This window comes from Schistocerca serialis, chromosome 2 (assembly GCF_023864345.2).
Source record: "Schistocerca serialis cubense isolate TAMUIC-IGC-003099 chromosome 2, iqSchSeri2.2, whole genome shotgun sequence".
NCBI lineage: Eukaryota > Metazoa > Arthropoda > Insecta > Orthoptera > Acrididae > Schistocerca > Schistocerca serialis.
Genome location: NC_064639.1, coordinates 254,443,604 through 254,466,899, shown reverse-complemented (window position 1 = coordinate 254,466,899; position 23,296 = coordinate 254,443,604). Strand labels below are relative to the sequence as shown.

Genomic DNA, 23,296 nt, shown 5'->3' with positions numbered 1-23,296 from the left:
CCTCTACATCCTTACATTTGTCCTCTAGCCATCCCTGCTTAGCCATTTTGCACTTCCTGTCGATCTCATTTTTGAGACGTTTGTATTTCTTTTTGCCTGCTTCATTTACTGTATTTTTATATTTTCTCCTTTCATCAGTTAAATTCAATATTTCTTCTGTTACCCAAGGGTTTCTACTAGTCCTCGTCTTTTTACCTATTTGATCCTCTGCTGCCTTCGCTATTTCATTCCTCAAAGCTACCCATTCTTTTTCTACTGTATTTCTTTCCCCCATTCCTGTCAATTGTTCCCTTCAGTTTTATATAATTACAAAATATCTGTTTCCATTTATATTTTTATTTATTTTACTATCGATATGAAATCGACATTGTTCAGTAACAGGAAGTTTCTAATTTTATATTTATAGATTTTGTAACCTTTGTCACTTGACATTACTACTAAAAATCTTTACATAAATGTAAACTTTCGGAAAATATTATTGAATTTAAATTTGCTTGATAATATAAAAAACAAGGATGTCTTCTAAATCATATTTTGACTTACGGTATGTTCTCGAAGAATCTGGAACAGCTGTACATTCTATGTTATACTATTTTTGGCTTCAAGCGCCTAAGGCTGTTTTGAAAGGCACTTCAGTTCAGGTTTTTGTAGTGGATCACTTTCAGATCGTTTCATTCGAGAAAATTTGTTACGAATTTTCGATGAATTTGAAAGTGCTATGTTTGGTTTTGATCAGTGATGTTTTGGAAAAAACTGTGAAATATTATGTGGAAGGATTAATGAACTGCAATTTTACTAGAAAGCTATTTATCTCTCAGGCTGTTCATTTAAAAGAGCGCTGGACGTTGGAATTGAAGATTACCTCGTAATACAGGTCGCTGAAGCCACCTTGAAAAGTTAAGCACAGTTTCGAAGTTGTCATGTAATTTTACCCGCCCTTAACCTAGAAAATAGTTGCTTACATAATGACGAATGTCACTTAGCAGTGTTGTTTAGCGAATATTTATCGTATTGCAATTGTGGAATGTTAAAGGGTGGTGCATTATGAAATGTTTTATGCCGCACATAGTTAATCTACATCTACATCTTCATCTACATACATACTCCGCAATCCACCATACGGTGCATGGCGAAGGGTACCTCGTACCACAACTAGCATCTTCTCTCCCTCTTCCACTCCCAAACAGAACGAGGGAAAAATGACTGCCTATATGCCTCTGTACGAGCCCTAATCCCTCTTATCTTTGTGGTCTTTCCGCGAAATGTAAGTTGGCGGCAGTAAAATAGTACTGCAGTCAGCCTCAAATGCTGGTTCTCTAAATTTCCTCTGCAGCGATTCACGAAAAGAACGCCTCCTTTCCTCTAGAGACTCCCACCCGAGTTCCTGTAGCATTTCCGTAACACTCGCGTGATGATCAAACCTACCTGTAACAAATCTAGCAGCCCGCCTCTGAATTGCTTCTACGTCCTGCCTCAATCCGACCTGACAGGGATCCCAAACGCTCGAGCAGTACTCAAGAATAGGTCGTATTAGTGTTTTATAAGCGGTCTCCTTTACAGATGAACCACATCTTCCGAAAATTCTACCAATGAACCGAAGACGACTATCCGCCTTCCCAACAACTGCCATTACATGCTTGCCCACCTCATATCGCTCTGCAATGTTACGCCCAAATATTTAATCGACGTGACCGTGTCAAGCGCTACACTACTAATGGAGTATTCAAACATTACGGGATTCTTTTTGCTATTCATCTGCATGAACTTACATTTATCTATATTTAGAGTTAGCTGCCATTCTTTCACACCCAGCAAAAATCCTGTCCAAGTCATCTTGTATCCTCCTACAGTCACTCAACGACGACACCTTCCCGTACACCACAGCATCATCAGCAAACAGCCGCACATTGCTATCCACCCTATCCAAAAGATCATTTATGTAGACAGAAAACAACAGTGCACCTACCACACTTCCCTGGGGCGCTCCAGATGACACCGTCACCTCCGATGAACACTCACCATCGAGGACAACGTACTGGGTTCTATTACTTAAGAAGTTCTCGAGCCACTCACATACTTGGCAACCAATCCCATATGCTCGTACCTTAGTTAGGAGTCTGCAGTGGGGACCGAGTCAAACGCTTTCCGGAAGTCAAGGAATATGGCATCCGTCTGACACCCTTCATCCATGGTTCGCAAAATATCATGTGAAAAAAGGGCGAGTTGCGTTTCGCAGGAGCGATGCTTTCTAAAGCCGTGCTGATGCATGGACAGCAACTTCTCTGTCTGAAGGAAATTCATTGTATTCGAACTGAGAATATGTTCGAGATTCCTGCAACAAACCGATGTTAAAGATATTGGTCTGTAATTTCGAGGATCCGGTCCTCTACCCTTCCTAGTTAATAATAAGCAGAGCGCCTTTTTCAGTAGCAGTGAAGTGTCCCTGCTTATAGCGGCTACTGGCTGCCACAGCAGTTGGTGGTGCGCCCTACCTGGCGCTCTCCGGAACCACCCAGGGCGTGACGAGCGCCAGCAGCAGCGGGACAGACGTGGCGATGCAGAGCAGCTTCCAGTCGGCCACGAAGTAGGCGATCCACGGCAGCAGGCACGACGCCAGCGTGAAGTACAGCGCGATCGACATGTTCGCCACGAACGTGCGCCACTGCGGACCCACGTACTCCAGCACTGCGCACACAACACGCAGAGTCCGGTTATTCCTTCCTGTGCTTCGAGGTACACACAAACACAGTTACATAGTAAGCTGTGAAAAATAGAAAATGCTGTCGTAAACTCGATTACCCCATTCCGAGATCTGCCTTTCTGACAAACCCGTAAAGGAATGCAAACAAATTCGTTTTTAAAAAATATTTCGTACTAATTTGTAAACAGCGGCAGATCGTGTTGCCTAAATATCACTTCAAAACTGTAAATAATCAAGAGCTTACACCATTCTTTGTTTATAACTTTTAGAATGTCATTAGTCTTTGATGCCTAAATGGTGCAAATGGCTCTAAGTAGGGGGTGATCAAAAAGTTAGTATAAATTTGAAAACCGAATAAATCACGGAATAATATAGACAGAGAGGTACAAATTGACACACATGCTTGGAATGACATGCGTTTTATTAGAGCCAAAAAAATACAAATGTTCAAAAAATATCCGACAGATGCCGCTTCATCTGATCAGAGTAGCAATAATTAACATAACAAAGTAAGACAAAGCAAAGATGATGTTCTTCACAGGAAATGCTCAATATGGCCACCATCATTCCTCAACAATAGCTGTAGTCGAGGAATAATGTTGTGAACAGCAATGTAAAGCATGTGCGGAGTTGTGGTGAGGCATTGGCGTCGGATGTTGTCTTTCAGCATCCCTAGAGATGTCGGTCGATCACGATACACTTGCGACTTCAGGTAACCCCAAAGCCAATAATCGCACGGACTGAGGTCTGGTGACCTGGGAGGCCAAGCATGACGAAAGTGGCGGCTGAGCACACGATCATCACCAAACGACGCCCGCAAGAGATCTTTCACGCGTCTAGCAATATGGGATGGTTCTAATAAAACCCCATGTCATTCCAAGCATGTGTGTCAATTTTTACCTCTCTATCTACATTATTGTGTGGTTTATTAAGTTTTCAAATTTATACTGACTTTTTGAGCACCCGGTACTATGTGACTTAACATCTGGGGTCATTAGTCCCCTAGACTTTTACTTAAATCAAACTAACCAAAGAACATCACACACAACCATGCCCAAGGCAGGATTCGAACCTGCGACCGTAGCAGCAGTGCGGTTCCGGACTGAAGCGCCTAGAACAGCTCGGCCGCAGCGGCCGACATTTGATGCCTAAAGGCCACTTAAAAATTGTAACTCATTAGGGAAACTAACCTTAATATTCAACATATAAGATGTTTAATGTCAAATTGAGAGGCAATGAGTAGATAATTTAGACAAGAAGAGAAGAAGCTTTCGAAATGTGGTGTTACAGAAGAATGCTGAAGATTCGATGAGTGGATCACGTAACTAACGAGGAGGTACTGAATAGAATTGGGGAGAAGAGGTATTTGTGATACAACTTGACTAGAAGAAGGGATAAGTTGGTATGGCACATTCTGAGGCATCAAGGGATCACCAATTTAGTATTGGAGGGAAGGGTGGAGGGTAAAATTCGTAGAGGGAAAGCAAGAGATGAATACACTAAGCAGACTCAGGTATGCCGGAAAGTGGAGCCCTACTATTTTAGCAGAGTACTGCTGGGCTGTCATAAGGGATGTTCCCGAGTATGTGCACAAAAGTCAAGCCAAGCGAAAACGGTCATCTTCTGAATTTATCTCTGAACAAAATATGTAATTGTACATACTGTACATAGGGACATTTAACATTTGTAATCCTTTATATACGCATTTGTGACCAGTTAATTTATATATTTTCTTTTGTACTTTACACAGTTCAGATACAAAGTATTTTAATTCATGTACTATTATGTTAATTTTTTCTTAATATTTTACTTTTGCACTTCCAGAATGGCACTGAAATTCTTAATTGTATAACACATAACATACTTCAAGTAATTATTCATTTAAAATTTGTTATGCCGAATCTTGGAACATGCATATTTAGTTAGTGAGTTATTTATACAAAAATGTAGATTACTTTAAAAAAAGTAGTATTTATTAAGATGATGATTTTGTATCATTTTATACTGTAATAAACATAACTATCTCAAAATCATGCAATTTACACATTTTCATTTGAAATTTATTGTTCAGTGTTATGGGCGCCAAGTAGTTTTGTAGTGGCAGTAATAATTATTTTAGATATTCTGTGTCTTGTATTACTGCCAATTTAAACTTCTCGCCGCCGACGCCGAGTTTTCTGTTAGATTGTGACGGTGTTCTCTGCGAGAGGGCACTTGTTACGTGTGGACACCGGTGCGAGTATCCATCCGACCGACATCTGGAGACGTGAGGGAGCGACGAGCAGTAAGTTCTTTGACAGCGGCCAAGCACAGCAGACTGGAAAGTAGAGCGACACGGAATCGAGCAGCAGTGTGCAACTGCCAACGTGGGGCGTGGCCAAGTGTAGTCGGACATGGTCGAGCTGGGTAGCGGAAGACGGCAGTTAACAGTCAGTGAGGAGGAACGGTGGAGAAGTCTTTTTTTTTAATTTATTGGTTTTGGGGACGTATCCACTCAGCCATCTCAATAATGGAATATCAGTTACGAAGATACGAACATCAGGAGAACACAGCCACCGAGTCCTCAAGCGGAGAATCCGACCCGGCCGGGAATCAAATACGGGGCTCTTCGCTTAACAATCGGCCGCGCCGACCTTGCAGCTATCGAAGCGGACCGGTGGACAAGTTGGTTACAGAGATTCAGTTGAGAGCACAAATGGCGCATGCTCTTCTGGCCCGTATCTGTTAGCTGCTGGTCATTGAGTGTAGCCCTATTGGTCGACTAGTTCAAAGTGCGGCGGTGTGTATCTAGATAGGTGAGACCGACTTGCATCTGTTGTAGCTGTACAGAAGAAGTGCGAGGCCATGAAGAATACTGTCTGGTGAACTGCATTATTGCATGACAGGGCTGTGTTGTAAGAGAGAGTAATATTTTCATTGTGAAATTATTTACACTGCGAGAGCATTGTTCCTCCGTTGTATACCTGTGATAAATTATAGTGTATTGTACTGCTCTCACTATGGTCCGTGTCGTAGTTAGTTTGTGTAGTTGTGTTGCCTTTGGGACTGGTCGATAGTACCAGACTGTAGATATCATAGTGAGTTGGTCGCTTTCTTACTTATTCAGTGTGCCTGAGAGTAAAGGTAATCACGGGGAAAGCTTATTTTATATAACTAATATGTGGATGTCTTTCAGAATATGTTTTCAGGAGGTGGTTTCCCAGCGCTCTTCTACATTTGAAAAATGTCATATTACCGCCATGAACTGGTGACAAATTATTTATACAACCGTCTTCAGTCATCCGACCATCACTAGGTTCGTGAAACTATTCACAACATCCTGTCAGGCGAAACATAAAATCTTTATCAGATAATAAAACCACGAATAATACACTGTAATACAAATTACGTCGTCGATATATAAACACTTTTATGAACCTGATTATGGTCAGACTATTGAAACTGGTTGTACAAATAAAGTACTTTACCAGCAGATCAAGGCGGTAATGAGACATTTTTCAGGTTTTAGTGTAAGTTCTGTTGTTATTGTTGCCAATTTGAGTTAAGAATTATTATATTTCTTTCTGGGCGAAATACTGTTTTATTTCTGGTATCAGCAGTTTCCTGAATTCATTATTTGTGCTTAAATTTAATTTTCATATGCGCTCGCATGTTGTAATCTGTTCTTTAATAAAAGAACTATTTAATGTAAATCCACGCTCGCACAACCCCCGCAAAACTCCATTCCACCCACAATGAGCAAAAAAATTTCTATTACATAAATGTGTAGGTTGTATGGCTTATTTTAGTAATCCAGTATTATGCTGTGATTATTTAGAACAAATAGGTAAAAGAGAAATACAGAGCCAGACGCCTACATTCTTGTCATTTCGTTGCTACCTTACAGCTTTCTTGTACACAGCAATCTCACCGTTGTCGATCAACTCGATGTACATGTCTCACTGCCTTCTAATTAGAATCTGCGACTTACACCGTCTCGAATGTGCCTGTCATCACAGCTCGCGCTCATCTTGTGAACACGAGAGGTAAATAGGAATCTCAAGTAACGGAAAAATATTGACTAACCCTGTAAAAATGCTCCAGAATGATGACCTGTATGATTTGCACTCTACGTTTGGGACTCAGCGTGAAATGTCCCTCTCCTGTCGCCGACCACATACTCCACTCACGAAATCTCGCGAGCGAGTTCGTTTTGCGACTTAATTACGCCGCTGCAGCTGAAATGTTAGACGGCGCAGCCATATGAACTTCTCACACGCATGTCGCTCTGTAACAGTTATTAGACAAGGCTCCTCTGTAGTGCCCAGATCTGTGAAACTAGATTCAGTTGTTACGCTTCCTGCCCCACTGTTCTGAGTCCTGTAGCGCTCTGACTGCTACACAAAAATTTCCACAACTCCGACCACTAGACTAGAAGACAAAATAAATCGTGTCGCCTGCACCCGACTGTCTATTAGTGTCCGACAGAGATGTCTCTCGGTATATGTTAACAAATGGGACGATAAAACATTCAAATCGTATGCAAATCTTTGGCTTACCTGGAAGAACTCAGTTTTTACAGCGTAATTCAGTCTCCCCTGATTGTCACAAAAATCCTTGACCACACTACACATTCCCTCCGAATAGTTTGGCTGTGAATCCGTACGTTTCTATTACTCACAAAAACCTGTTTCATTCTCCTCACTGCTCTGCACCAAACAGGGACTGAAGAAAAATTCAGAACTTCACTCTGCGGCCCCTCGCTCTGATCAGCATGATCTCCCCGACGCCGGGAAAAGATGACTGACATTTATACCTATCTGCTATTCAGCACCGCCTACTTTTTATCCTCGGTGGCTGGTATTCCACCTTTTCTCCCAGTAACAACACACTAAGAGATCCTGCTCTTGGCCATACGTTTGGTACCAGTATTGATCGTCACAGCAATTAGAAAATATTATCTGGCATCATGGTAAATCAGTTTCATTAGTGCAGGACTGAAGGAAAAGCTACACGCAGTAAGGCCGCATCTTCCAAAATCCAGCGGACGCTAACGCTCTCGTTATTAACTCGGAAAAATTCCACTGCAAACTGTGGCTGTCCTCTCTTAACATCTGTGGTCATCAGTCCCCTAGAACTTAGAACTACTTAAACCTAACTAACCTAAGGACATCACACACATATATGCCCGAGGCAGGATTCGAACCTGCGACCGTAGCGGTCACGCGGTTCCAGACTGTAGCGCCTAGAACCGCACGGCCACAACGCCCGGCTGTCCTCTCAAATTATGGTTGCTCCCATAAGACTCAAAGGCGGTACATTGCAAGTACATTGTTACCTTAAGATCCGAAACTTATGAAACCAAGCACCTAACAACTCCCACTTGTGACTAACAATCCCACCCATTTGATGGAAGGAAGACGTTCTATAAAGACATTATAGAACAGCAAAGTGCATATCTTCTTTGAAAAAAAATTAAAATGTAAATATATACATCTATATATTGAATTGTAAATATATCTATATTAATTTATGATAACAGTCGTTATTATTAAATTTGTTATGGTGGCCCACCTCATGGTAAGACAGTTTAGATAATTTACATAGTTTATCTCTTCCACTTTCCCCATTTGTTACGAAAATCTGAAGGTTTGTCGTTTTTACCGGATACAACTTTGCTTATTTACCTATGATATGTTTAAGCTGCGTGGTGGACTAGACACTCGACACAGATCATTCATTTTCCAGATCACAGGAAACATGTCAGCTACCAGCGATGCAGGAGCGTCGTTTCGGTTGCCTACTCAAACGGCGCTTAATACACAAGTCCGTCAAGTCGTACTCAACTGGATAGGATAACGAGTGTACGCGCAACAACAGTCCAAAATCATTATTTATGACGCAAGAGCAACAGATAAACAAAATGGATGTGTCATTAATGCTGTTAAGTTAGCAATACGTTTTAGTAGACGTTGACAGTTGCTGTAAATGTCCTACACTCGGTAAATGACCTTTTCGCAGACTATTACCACGTACACTGAAGTTAGTGGAAAGTGATGAAGCGCTAGTCCGATATTTACTACACTTCGTGGAGGTGTTCATCTCACAGTGGATAATAAATAACACCTAACACTATCTGAACAAACGCACCCGGACACCTATTAATGGACATCAACGTGGGGTGTGTCTGTTGCCTTCTCTTCTTGCCACATTTTTGTCTTGCGTCTATCCCGCTAAAACTTGCTCTGCATCGTACTACAGTCAGCTGTGTGCAATATGTGATTATGAAGCCCCGCGTCCCTCACGCCAATGATTCGACTTTCTCAATGTCCGAAAGATTACGGTAACCTGCCCGTGCGCATCTTACAGGCATGCTGTGTTGAAATGTCCACCAGAAAATTTCTGTTACGATACGCACACTCAACAGCCATCAAGGTTTGATATCATACTTAATCTGCAGGAATGGCTTTTTCTGTACTGAAATATACTGAAAGTAATCCCCCTTACGAATGAAATTTTAATCAACATATCCCACTGTTGTGGAGAGACTGGAGTATCCATTTGGTAGCGTTCGAGGTGTAACACTTCGTTTCCGTCATTGTATTAATGAAGACGGTGAATCGCTGTTGATTTCAGAGACATCGTTCAAACTTTATATGGCGGAATTTGTCTGCTGGAAAAGCTGACGGGGATATAATTTTGCGTATCGCAAAAGGAACTTCCGCTACTGTGTGCCTTGTAACCGATAGTAAAATAACTGGAGTGTCACCTGGACCAGCTAGATGAAAAGACAGTTAAAGAGCGTTCTTAATTTTCCAGGAAAATAGTTATTTCATCCAGGCCATGAACTTGACTTTAATGGTGCTTTGGCTACTGAAATAAAAAATAAAAAACTGTGCGAGGAGTTTGTAGCCGCGCTGCAGATTTTTGGTAAAAATGTTGGGATAAGACTGTAACAAGGGTTTCGTATTAAAATGTAATTTAATTATCATTGTCTTTAGCACAGTGATTACATAGAATATCGTAATGGTTACAGAAAAGATAAACAGCAAGTCCTACTTTCCTTTCGACGCTACAGTTGCTCAATCGGCTCTGGACTTTTTTGGCTTTTTGCATTCATTTCGACGCAAGCTTTCCTCCGACTTGCGTTTCGTATATGTCGGAGTCATATGAAACGACATCTTTAATTATTTTGTAATTTTCAATTTAATACTAATATTCACTTATATTCCAGGGCATATATCAGAATGCCGGCCGGAGTGGCCGAGCGGTTCTAGGCGCTACGGTCTGGAACCGCGCGACCGCTACGGTCGCAGGTTCGAATCCTGCCTCGGGCATGGATGTGTGTGTTGTCCTTAGGTTAGTTAGGTTTAAGTAGTTCTAAGTTCTAGGGGACTGATGACCTCAGCAGTTAAGTCCCATAGCGCTCAGAGCCATTTGAACCATATATCAGAATCAGTGTCCTAGCTATACGTGCTTCCGCGATAACTTTACGCAAAGGTAATTCTTAGCAATCACGCGCACGCGCCTAACTTCTACGGTGACGTCACAGTCAGAAAAAGTACTGCCGACGAACACGTCCAGACATGGTCTATCTGCTGTGGGCTCTAACATCGTTTACGCATTATTAGTCTTGTGGTTATTACTGATTCAAATCTGACGGTGTATTGTCAGACAAGGTATTTTGGTCGCCGAGCGACCATATGTTTCACGTCAAACCCAAGGGTTTTTTGAAGTATGAGTCTTTGGAATATACATTCTCTACACCGTGTATGACACCCTTTCACTTCCACATTTTCACATTATAACGAAATTTGCAGGCGGAAAACTTTTCATCCAGTGAGGAGATGATGCTAGCTGTACATTGGTATTTTACGGACTTCGCAAAATCGGAGTGCAGTGCTGGGAGGTACTCATTGGAAGACACTGGATAAAAGGTAACAATATGAAATGGGACGACGTAGACAATTAAGTACATTTTGACCTACAAACTCGCAGTGTGAGAAATTTCGGCCTGTACGTACCCAGGATGTACATCATGGTGAAGCAGTTGTCGAAGGCGAGCCCGACGAGGAAGCGGCAGAGGCAGAAGGCCCAGAAGCTGGAGGCGAAGGCGGTGGCGATGCCGGCGGCGGCGCCCACGGCGTTGGTGCCCACCAGCGCCGGGATGCGGCCCCAGTGGTCGGCCACCCAGCCGAACACCACGCCACCAAGGATGGCGCCCGCGAAGAACACCGACTGCGCCACCGAGCCCAGCGCCGACTTGTCGCACACCCACTCCAGCTGCCGGGCACAGGGACACTTCGTAGTCATACGAGAATTTCCATTCGTTAATGAGGCAATGTTATACTACTGGCCATTAAAAGTGCTACACCACGAAGGTGACGTGCTACAGACGTGAAATTTAACCGACAGGAAGAAGACGCTGTGATATGCAAATGATTAGCTTTTCAGAGCATTCACACAAGGTTGGCGCCAATGGTGACACCTACAACGTGCTAACATGAGTAAAGTTTCCAACCGATTTCTCATACACAAACAGCAGTTGACCGACGTTGCCTAGTGAAACGTTGTAGTGATGCCTCGTGTAAAGAGAAGAAATGCGTGCCATCACGTTTCCGACTTTGATAAAGGTCGGTAGCCTATCGCGATTGCGGTTTATCGTATCGCGACATTGCTACTCGCGTTGGTCGAGACCCAATGACTGTTAGCAGAATATAGAATTGGTGAGTTCAGGAGGGTAATACGGAACGCCGTGCTGGATCACAACGGCCTCGTATCACTAGCAGTCGAGGCATCTTATCCGCATGGCTATAACGGATCGTGCAGCCACGTCTCGATCCCCGAGTGAACAGCAAGACAACAACCATTTGCACGAACAGTTCGACGACGTTTGCAGCAGCATGTACTATCTGCTAGGAGGCCATGGATGCGGTTACCCTTGGCGCTGCATCACAGACAGGAGCGCCTGCGATGGTGTACTCAACGACGAAACTGGGTGCATGAATAGCAAAACGTCATGTTTTCGGATGAATCCAGGTTCTGTTTACAGCATCATGATGGTCGCATCCGTGTTTGGCGACATCGCGGTGAACGCACATTGGAAGCGTGTATTCGTCATCGCCATACTGGCATATCACCCAGCGTGATGGTATGGGGTACCACTGGTTACACGTCTCGGTCACCTCTTGTTCGCTTGGCGGCACTTTGAACAGTGGACGTTACATTTCAGATGTGTTACGACCCGTGGCTCTACCCTTCATTCGATCACTGCGAAACCCTACATTTCAGCAGGATAATGCACGACCGCATGTTGCAGGTCCTGTACGGCCCTTTCTGGATACAGAAAATGTTCGACTGCTGCCCTGGCCAGCACATTCTCCAGATCTCTCACCAATTGAAAACGTCTGGTCAATCGTGGCCGAGCAACTGGCTCTTCACAATACGCCAATCACTACTCTTGATGAACTGTGGTATCGTGTTGAAGCTGCACGGGCAGTTGTACCTGTACACGCCATCCAAGCTCTGTTCGACTCAATGCCCAGGCGTCGCAGGGCCGTTATTACGGCCAGAGGTGGCTGTTCTGGGTACTGATTTCTCAGAATCTATGCACCCAAATTGCGTGAAAATGTAATCACATGTCAGTGCTAGTATAATATTTTTGTCTAATGAATACCCGTTTATCATCTGCATTTCTTCTTCGTGTAGCAACTTTAATGGCCAGTAGTGTATATATATTTGTAGATATACAGTGACTAGAAAATGAATCACCAACATGAGATGGCTGTATGTCGATGTAACTTCATATATGTGCACACCATCGGCGGGTATATAAATGATTAGAGTTGCAATTCTCTGTGACAGGTAGAGCGCTTACCAGACTGCTTTAGGATTTTTTCTGTTTAGTGTGGTTGTCGCTGGTGGGGTTCGTAATCCTCTGATTATGCTCGCGGCCCTTACGAACCATAAGCACGATCAGATGATGAGTGATAACTGTTTAGGAGACAGAGCTACCGTGAACTGGAGCGAGACAGAGTTATCAGTACCTGACAGTGAAAGGGCCCTCATTGTGGGTCTCCATTTGGCCGATTGGTCTAATCGTGCATTATGTAAATTTGCCAGGCATTCAGATGTGACAATGACGTGAAATTGGACTGCATGGAAACTTGCTGCCAGACACAGCCGTCTTCAAAGTTTCGGTTGACCGTGGCGGATCACCACATGAAAGGCAAAGGTCCCGAGTTCGAGTCTCGGTCGGGCACACAGTTTTAATCTGCCAGGAAGTTTCATATCAGCGCACACTCCGCTGCAGAGTGAAAATCTCATTCTGGAAACATCCCCCTGGCTGTGGCTAAGCCATGTCTCCGCAATATCCTTTCTTTCAGGAGTGCTAGTTCTGCAAGGTTCGCAGGAGAGCTTCTATAAAGTTTGGAGGTAGGAGACGAGGTACTGGCAGAAGTAAAGCTGTGAGTACCGGACGTGAGTCGTGCTTCGGTAGCTCAGTTGGTAGAGCACTTGCCCGCGAAAGGCAAAGGTCCCGAGTTCGAGTCTCGGTCGGGCACACAGTTTTAATCTGCCAGGAAGTTTCATATCAGCGCACACTCCGCTGCAGAGTGAAAATCTCATTCTGGAAACATCCCCCAGGCTGTGGCTAAGCCATGTCTCCGCAATATCCTTTCTTTCAGGAGTGCTAGTTCTGCAAGGTTCGCAGGAGAGCTTCTGTAAAGTTTGGAAGGTAGGAGACGAGGTACTGGCAGAAGTAAAGCTGTGAGTACCGGACGTGAGTCGTGCTTCGGTAGCTCAGTTGGTGGAGCACTTGCCCGCGAAAGGCAAAGGTCCCGAGTTCGAGTCTCGGTCGGGCACACAGTTTTAATCTGCCAGGAAGTTTCATATCAGCGCACACTCCGCTGCAGAGTGAAAATCTCATTCTGGAAACATCCCCCAGGCTGTGGCTAAGCCATGTCTCCGCAATATCCTTTCTTTCAGGAGTGCTAGTTCTGCAAGGTTCGCAGGAGAGCTTCTGTAAAGTTTGGAAGGTAGGAGACGAGGTACTGGCAGAAGTAAAGCTGTGAGTACCGGACGTGAGTCGTGCTTCGGTAGCTCAGTTGGTAGAGCACTTGCCCGCGAAAGGCAAAGAGTTCGAGTCTCGGTCGGGCACACAGTTTTAATCTGCCAGGAAGTTTCATATCAGCGCACACTCCGCTGCAGAGTGAAAATCTCATTCTGACCACATGAAAAGATCGCCGTATTGTGCACTTCCGAGAACAAGTTGATTGGTTGCTTGGTAGATTTGGTGGAGGGGACGGAACAGCGTGTTCATCGGTCCCATCGGATGAGGAAAGGATCTGGCAGGAAGTGGGCCGTGCGCTATCAAAGGAACCATTCGGGCAGTTGCCTGAAGCGATATAGGAGAACAAGTAATGGTATTTCTGCAACATCCTGTGTTAGCCTGCGCTATTGGTCAGTGACTAGCAGCAGGCACATTAGGGAATTACCGTCTCATACGTAGACTGCATTGATCACCACAACACAAACGGCTGCGTGTGGAGTGGTGGCGCAAGCGGGAAGCATGGACTGCTGGTGAGCTGCGTCCTACTGTGTTGAGCGATGAACCGCGGTTCGGCGGCGAGCGGGGCGGTGACCTGCGCAGAGGTCCCATTCTTCCAATGCCTTTGCGGGACACAGCGAATTCATTCCTGGCGTTCATGGTGTGGGAAGCCAGGCCGGCCGTGGTGGCCGAGCGGTTCTAGGCGCTACATTCAGGAACCGCGCGCAAGTTCTAATCCTCCCTCGGGCTTGGATGTGTGTGATGTCCTTACGTTAGTTAGGTTTAAGTAGTTCTGAGTTCTAGGGGACTGATGACCTCAGAAGTTGAGTCCCATAGTGCTCGGAGCCATTTGAGCCATTTTTAGTCTTCGTCGTTCCGGTGTCAGAAACGATGATATGGGCCGCCGTACCTAAGCACAAGATACAACGGCTTTTTGACATGCAAATGGAATCAGTGCATGCATCCAGCCCAAAAGATCTGCATATTCGTAATCACTGAAATAGTATCACTAATGTACCATCATATACCCTCCCAACATTTGACGTTTAGTTTTCTCCTTCCTTTCTGGGTTCTTCACTTTTTTGTCAGACACTGTAGTATAATAAAACAATTATGCCAAAGGCGTCGTCAATAATTAAGACATCATCTCCATTTGTACAACATGTGTAATGGGCACAGGGTCAAAGCGAACAGTTTAACACCATTACTTCGCCTATGGACTATTGAGACAAAGATGATGTCATAATTATTGACGACGCCTTTGGCATAATTGTTTTATTATTCTCCATTGCATGATGTAATTTTAGAAGTTTTACTTCTGATGAAGGTATATTTATATGTACCGAAACCTTGGTCAAGAATTTTAATAAAAAATTTTATCCTGCAACTGGTTTTGGCTGTCATCCTTTTATTGTGAAGAATTTTAACAGTTGCTGCTGCAGCCATGTTTAAAATCTTGAGACACTGTAGTCTCGAAAAAATCGGGGTGTGATGCCCCAGTCACGAGCAGTTGCATGCATGCATGCATGTCCGAAGGAACAGGCACAGCGGCGACTACAGCCATCACGAAATACATTCAATTACGAATATGGACTACCGTCAGCTCTATAATGGAATAACGGCAATGAAAATATGTGCCGGACCGGAACTCCAACCCAGATTTCCCGCTTATCGCGAGTGGTCGCCTCACCATTTGGCTATCCGAGCACGATTCACGGCCAGACCCAAACTTCCATATGTCGTCAACCATAGGAGTACAAACAGTAATCGTGCATCCGTTATGTGTGTTCCGGAAAAACATACCTGGATGTCCGAATGAACATTGCATCGTGATTCGGAATAACACAGGCACTACAATATCTTATTTATACGCCGACACTGAGCAGGCGACTTTCATGTAAAATGGCTCCCCTGTACGCTTGCGGAGACCGTGGCCCGTTTCTCCGCCAGGGCTTCTGCACGTCGCCGCTCTCTATGATTTGTCTAGGGTGACGCTATAGCCCCACACCTTGGCGCCCACAGTTTTCCAACAAGCCAGCGCATATATTGGCGAGGCACTGCAGCAACACGTCAGTAAGCACCTGAAGATGAAGAGCAAATGTCTCACTGAAATATCGCGCAGCTTTCACTATATTATCTGACGCGACTCCCATGAAGCAATGAAGCGGGACCATCGTTGTCTCCATGCCGCTGTTGAGATAAGCTGCCGTGTCCTACTGCCATGTGCTATCAATAGACAATGTTACCTCTCGCTCGCTCTCATTAACGTGTTTTATTTCTTCATTTTATACGTGTCCTCTGCTGTGACATGTTTGGTTTTTCTTCATTGACAGTGCGTTGTCTGCCGGTAGAGTGGTAACAATCTCGTAACTTGCCAACGTTTCACCTATTTCAGTGCCTGTTTACATTCTTCAATGATCTAAGCGTCATTATTAGTGCATTTGTCGGCTTTTATCAAAGTATACATAGTTCATTGAGTTTGTAGTCGACTGTTATTTAGGTAAGGTTGTTTTACCCCCTTCCATTCTTAATCTGTCAACACGCCTGCTCTACTCCACTGAGATGAGCACGAAGTCGAATCCTTCCTATAGTAAGATGGTTTGGCAGCCAGGGCAATGAGTACGGTAGTGAGTGGTGTCTCGTTTCTAAGGCACACAACTGGGAGTAAGATTTCAACATTTTCAAAATTGACGTGAGACACGGAGAATGAGGGAGAGAGAGAGAGAGAGAGAGAGAGAGAGACAGAGACAGAGATTATGGAGCACGTTGGGCGACATATGACTCTTGTTCGTATGTGGAGGCGGTTTTGTACAATGGCAGCTTCTTGGGACAAGAAGTTAGAGCGAGGCCCGTATGCCTAACAAGGAAGACAATGTCAGTCAAAGGCATCGTGCAAAATCCGTTTTACCAACGATCGTGACAGAGAAATTCTTCAGTCGTTCCTGAGCGAGGAGCATACCTGGGTTGGCAACTTGGGCAGAACCGTTGTAGGAGATACTCTCAAACCAACTCCCGGGGAAAGGTTGAATGGTTTTTGCGATCTAACACGAGGTCACTTCTAGACGGGTAGTGTCGCACGATCGTCTCCACGAAGGATAAGACTCTGCTGACGACGCCGAGTCCACGCGCCACTAAGTCCATTGTCGACTCAGCGAACCACGTCGTAGTACGCAGGTAAACTCACCGTGTGCAGAAAAAATCTGGGATATGCAAATACACTGCTACACAAAACTTAAGGAAGAAAGTAACTTCAGCATGATGTGTCATTGCCAAGTAACAGACCTCAATGGAACGTACGCCATATTTACGCACATCAAAAAAAGTTTTGCATCACCCTAGTTCCCAGAACTCCTGAACACAGATGTTGACTATGGATATTGCATCAAAGACACAGTCCCTTTGACTGTTCAGAGGTGTCACGAAACCCGCCTTAAGATGTAAACAACCATGCAGGAGCGGCGCCTATTAGACGGAGGGGGTCGGACAGCCGATCAGTTCGTCATTCCACCAGGAAGGAGAAACACGGCTCGTCTTGTTTGTAGTTCAACCATTCCTACACGGTCAGTACTGGGATTCGATCACGTCCGCATTGTTAGTTTGTGCCAGGAAGGGCTCTCGACAAAGGAAGTGTCCAGGCGTCTCGGAGTGAACCAAAGCGATGTTGTTCGGACATGGAGGAGATGCAGAGAGACAAGAAATGTCGATGACATTACTCGCTCAGGTCGCCCAAGGGCTACTACTCCAGTGGATGACCGCTACCTACGGATTGTGGCCCGGAGGAACCCTGACAGCAACGCCACCATGTTGAATAATGCTTTTCGTGCAGCCACAGGACGTCGTGTTACGACTCAAACTGTGCGCAGTAGCCTGTATGATGCGCAACTTCACTCCCAACGTCCACGACACCATGCAGCGCGGTAGTAATGGGCCCAACATCATGCCGAATGGACCGCACAGGATTGGCATCACGTTCTCTTCACCGATGAGTGTCGCAAATGCCTTCAACCAGACAATCGTCGGAGACGTGTTTGGAGGCAACCCGGTCAGGCTGAACGCCTTAGACCCACTGTCCAGCGCGTACAGCAAGGTGGAGGTTCCCTGTTGTTTTTGGGGTGGCATTATGTGGGGCCGACGAACGCCGCTGGTGGTCATGTAAGGCACCGTAATGGCTGTACGATACGTGAATGCCATCCTCCGACCGATAATGCAACCATATCGGTTGCATATTGGTGAGGCATTCGTCTTCATGGAAGACAATTCGTGCCCCTATGGTGCACATCTTGTGAATGACTTTCTTCAGGATAACGACATCGCTCGACTAATGAACCCAATCGAACATGTCTGGTATAGATTGAAAAGGGTTGTTTATCGACGACGTGACGTACCAACCACTCTGAGGGATCAGCGCCGAATCGCCGTTGAGGAGCGGGACAATCTGGACCAATAGTGCCTTGATGAACTTGTGGATAGTATGCCACGACGAATACAGGCATGCATCAATGCAAGAGGACGCGCTACTGGGTATTAGAGCTACCGGTGGGTACAGCGATCTGGTCCACCACCTCTGAAGGTCTCGCTGTATGGTGGTACAATATGCAACATATGGTTCTCATGAGCAATAAAAAGAGCGAAATGGTGTTCATGTTGATCTCTATTCCAGTTTTTTGTACAGGTTCAGGAACTCTCCGAACCGAGGTGATGCAAAACTTTTTTTCATGTATGTAGAAAGATCTGCTACAGCATAGTACAGAGGTAACTGAAAGAGGTACGCAATGAGATGAAAGGGAATGGCATTTTTGTTCAAAGATGATGATTATACGGAAGTGACTGTGATTTACGATGGACCTGTGGACAATATAAAAGACGGAACGTGGTTGTTAATAGGGTGTCTGGTTATAACTGACGCCAACGCATGCTACGCAATGTGCTCACGTGTTAGCCTCGAGGTTGGTAAGGAGATCTTGTGGTAGGGCGTTTCATTCCTCCACCAGCGCTGTTGACAACTGGTGGACGGTAAGCGGTGCACGTGAACGTGCTGCAGTACGTCCCCTCAGCGCGTCCCACAAGTGGTCGAAGGGATTTAAGTGGGAGGAATGGGCAGGCTAGACCATTCGCCGAATATCCTCTTATTCCAAGAGTTCCTTCACCAGCGCTGTTCGATGCGGTCGTGGATTGTCATCAGTAAAAATTAAGTCAGTATCAAATGCACCCCTGAAAAGACGCGCATGCGGAAGAAGGACAGCGTCACATTAACTTCGACAGGTGAGTGTACCACGTTCAAAGATGCCTCCCAACATCATAAGACCTGGACCACGAAAACGATCATGTTCGCATGGTGAGAGGTGGGAATAGGTAATGCACCCAGAAACGTAGAACATGATCGTTTTGGTGATCCAGGTCTTATGGTGTGGGGAAGTATAATGTTGCGTGGGAGTAATGACCTCCACATCTCTGAACACGATACATTCAGCCGTCAAAATTACTGTGATGTTTACTCCTTCCCCGGGTGCGTCTTTTCAGGGATGCATTCAGCCCTGACTTGGGCTGGTAGAGGAATGGAACTCCTTAGTAACATTGTGGTTGTTATGGGAGCACAGCGCAGAGCACGCATTGACCTCCGTGTTGATCATAAATCCTATTAAAAACCATGTCGCATTTTGTAATGTCCACAGGACCGTCATAAATTGCAGTGACGTCAGGGTAACGACTGTCTTTGAATAAAAGTGTCATTTCTGTTCGTCTCGTTGAATATTTCTTTCAGTGACTTTGTGTACTATACTGTAACAGTGGCCCTCCCGGTTAGCCGTGCGGCCTAACGCGCGGCTTTCCGGACTGGGAAGGAGCGCCTGGTTCCCGGCACGAATCCGCCCGGCGGACTTGTGTCGAGGTCCGGTGAGCCGGCCACTCTGTGGACGGTTTTTAGGCGGTTTTCCATCTGCCTCGGCGAATGCGGGCTGGTTCCCCTTATTCTGCCTCAGCTACACTATGTCGGCGAATGCTGCGCAGACACGTTCTCCATGTACGCGTACACCACCATTACTCTACCACGCAAACATAGGGGTTACACTCGTCTGGTGTCAGACGTTACCTGAGGGCGGGTCCACCGGGGGCCGATCCGCACTATAACCCTGAAAGAGTGGTTCAGTGTGGGGCAGCGGACGACGGAGGGGTGAAGTGGACTGCGGTAGTAGTCGTGGGGTTGTGGACCACTGCGGCTGCGGCGCGGACGGAGCCTCTTCGTCGTTTCTAGGCCCCCGGTTAACATACAATACAATACAATACAATAATGTAACAGTTCTTTCTATGTATTGTTCAAGTATGCTGGAGCTATCTTGGTTGGCAGTGAAACATTTTCCTAAAGTTAGTTTTGTTGTGTTGGCAAAAGAGCCAACACCGTGTTACGAATGGAGGCCGAAATGCACGCGTCTTAGCTCACGCAGGCTGGCGTGAGGAGGGAAGAACTATACTGACGTGAGGTCTGGAACATGACAAGGAATTAGACTTCAGAAAGCGGATGTAATTAGTTTGATACTTAACTTTAATCCATTAATGATGAACGTCGCTCATGACGGTACATGAATCACAATATTATCTGTACAGAATACATTCATAGTAACTGAATATGGCGCCTTGCTAGGTCGTAGCAAATGGCGTAGCTGAAGGCTATGCTAAACTGTCGTCTCTGTAAATGAGAGCGTATGTAGGCAGTGAACCATCGCTAGCAAAGTCGGCTGTACGACTGGGGCGAGTGCAAGGGAGTCTCTCTAGACTAGACCTGCCGTGTGGCGCCGCTCGGTCTGCAATCACTGATAGTGGGGACACGCGGGTCCGACGTATACTAACGGACCGCGGCCGATTTAAAGGCTACCACATAGCAAGTGTGGTGTCTGGTGGTGACACCACAATATTACAGTTAAAACATACTTACTGGCGAAGGTGACCACCTCATACAACGTTACTCGTAAGGACTTCCAGCGTTTCAGAAGACGACTATAGAACATACAGAAAATAAACATCAATGGACCAGCGGAAGTGGATCTGCGGAAAAATGCTCCTATCGGAGCACAGAGAAGGCGAATATGCTCCTGGTTTAAAGACTCAGACTGAAAAGTGGGGTACCAGCTGCCTCAATCTACCTTGCTGAGCGCCTTTACATATTTTCCCCAAAACTTTGGTCTGCGAAAGTATTCGCGCTTTTTTATGCTGAGAGAGAAGGAACGAAAGGCAGTTGGAAAGAGATGCCAAAGCAATAAATTCTGGACGATAACAGACAGTGGTTGCGGTTTAGAAAGAGCGAAGGAGACAATGGCAATGTGAAAGAAACAGAGGGACACAGTGGCAGTGGGTCATGGTTGACAACGATAGAACAATGCTAGGAAAACAGTGAAGGAGACATTGCCAGTGGGAGAGGAAGAAAGAGAAGGACAAAGTGGAAGCGGGTGAGAGCTACTGATAGTGACAGAGTCTATGACAACAACAACGAGGAAGAAAGAAGTAGTGACAGTAAGAATCGAGTGAGAAAGACGAATGAGATAGTAGCAGTAAGCGAGAGCAAGAGGAAGGCAGTAACAGTAAGAGGAGACGGTAGTAGTACGGCAGAATGAAGGAGACTATACTGTGACACAGGACACGGTGAAAAAGACACAACGAGATAATGTCAATGAGTTGAGCTGAATAAGTGACTGAGACTGGACAAATGGGAATGGATGGGTACAGTTAGGAGAGATTGTGGGAGTGAGAGGTGAGTTGGATGTTAAAAAGGGTGCGAATATGTCTGCATGCCAAAATCGCTGGGAAAATTTTTAAAGATGCTATGGAAGGTGGAATGCGGCACCTTTGAGTCAGAGCATATTCTCCTTTCCTGTGCTCCAATAGGAGCATTTTTCTGTTGGTTCCCTTCTTTTCCCTGCTACAACAGGGCATCTCACTTGTGTGAACAGAACTTCACGGGTCAGTAAAATTATGATAGTTTACTTACGTGATATTGAAATAATGCAAAACTAATATTACACCTCAGACCAGATTTTAATTGCACATTCCATTCAACACCTCCTGTAACTCTTCTTCACTTTCACTCAGGACAGCAATGTCATCAGATAATCTTAATATTGATATCCTCTCATCTTGAATTTTAATCCCAGTTTTGAACCTTTCTTTTACTGGTACTTTCGTCACTGCTTCTTCGAAGTATAGATTGAACAGCAGGGGCGAAAAACTACATTCCTGTCCCACAACCTTTTCAATCCGAGCACTTCGTTCTTGGTCTTCTACTCTTATTGTTCCCTCTAGGTTCTTGTAAATATTGCGTATTACCTGTCTTTTCCTACAGCTTACCCCTATTTTTTCCCTCGTGATTTCGAACATCTTGCACCATTTTATACCGTCGAAAGCTTTTTCCAGGTGACAAATCCTACGAACGTGTCTTCATTTTTCTTCAGTCTTGCTTCCATTATGAACCGTAACGTGAGAAATGCCTCTGTGGTGCCTTATCTTTCCTCAAGCCAAACTGATCGTCATGTAACAGATCCTCAAATGGAAACACGAAGGAACAACCTCAGCTACAGCTAGACCTGCAGGCATCATACACTGACGTACGGGGACCATCGATCATTGCGAAGGCTGGTTGCAAATAATCGCATGAAATCAGCGGAAAGAATCACTAATGAGTACCAAAGTGCTACCACCAGTCCAACTAGCACAATGACTGTGCATAAGGATTTAAAAAGAACAGGGTAAAATGATCGAACGGCTTCTCATAAACCACCCATTTTTGTAGTCACTGCTAAGTGACTCTTTGAGATCGTTTGAAAGTATGGAGTGATGATTCGCGCTTTATCCTGTGGCAGTCCTATGGAAGGAGTTAGGTCACATAATGCTTTATTAAACTTGACTACCGGTTTCGCCTTTGTATCCCATAGCGTTGCATGGGCTTTCTAGGCAGAAAACAAAGAATGAGGACATATCAACAGTTCTGATAAAAGGCTACACATAAGCACTCAGGTCCGATAGAATGCTCCAGAGTGTTCCAAGTTGGTTATTTTACAGTCACTGGCAGGGAGGCGGTGTACTCGCAGGCTATCACAAGACTGAAGGGGTGGTGGTAGCCTCTCATTCACTTCGATCGCGGCGCCCCCTGGACCGCCTGAGGACGGCCTGGCCATAGGTCGGCCGTCAATTGGCGGTCGCGTTTGATGTGTGTGGCTGCTTCTGACGGCAGCGCTTGTAACGTCTGATGTCAGCCTATGAATGGCGAAGTTACGCGTCGGCATGGTGTCTGTTGCGAACGACGGCGGGCGTCAACAAATCTAAAATTTTTGCAGCGTCACATAGGCGCGTGTGTGACGCTGCTAACTTTTTAGATACGATGTCGCTTGCAAAGACGAAACCGATACTTAAGTTCGATAAAATATTGTCACCACAACACTGACTCTTATAATCTAATACTATACCCTTTACTTCATTCATTTTGAGAATCAAGGGGCGATCTCTGATATTACATTAGTAAAGATGAATTTCTCTGCCAAGATCTCTAATAAATGCTTTCCAGATATAAAGATGGTAACTTGATT

At 45.1% G+C, this 23,296-nt stretch overlaps 1 protein-coding gene across 1 annotated transcript in view; it reads right to left on the bottom strand.

Annotated features, from left to right (window-relative positions):
- Nucleotides 1-23,296, bottom strand: part of LOC126457009 (organic cation transporter protein-like) — a 161,732-nt gene that overhangs the window by 41,626 nt on the left and 96,810 nt on the right. The window contains exons 3-4 of the mRNA XM_050092978.1: nucleotides 10,705-10,963; nucleotides 2,493-2,685 (exon numbers count right to left, since the gene is read on the bottom strand). Coding sequence (XP_049948935.1) covers nucleotides 2,493-2,685; nucleotides 10,705-10,963 — 452 coding nt within the window. The remainder of the gene's footprint in view (nucleotides 1-2,492; nucleotides 2,686-10,704; nucleotides 10,964-23,296) is intronic.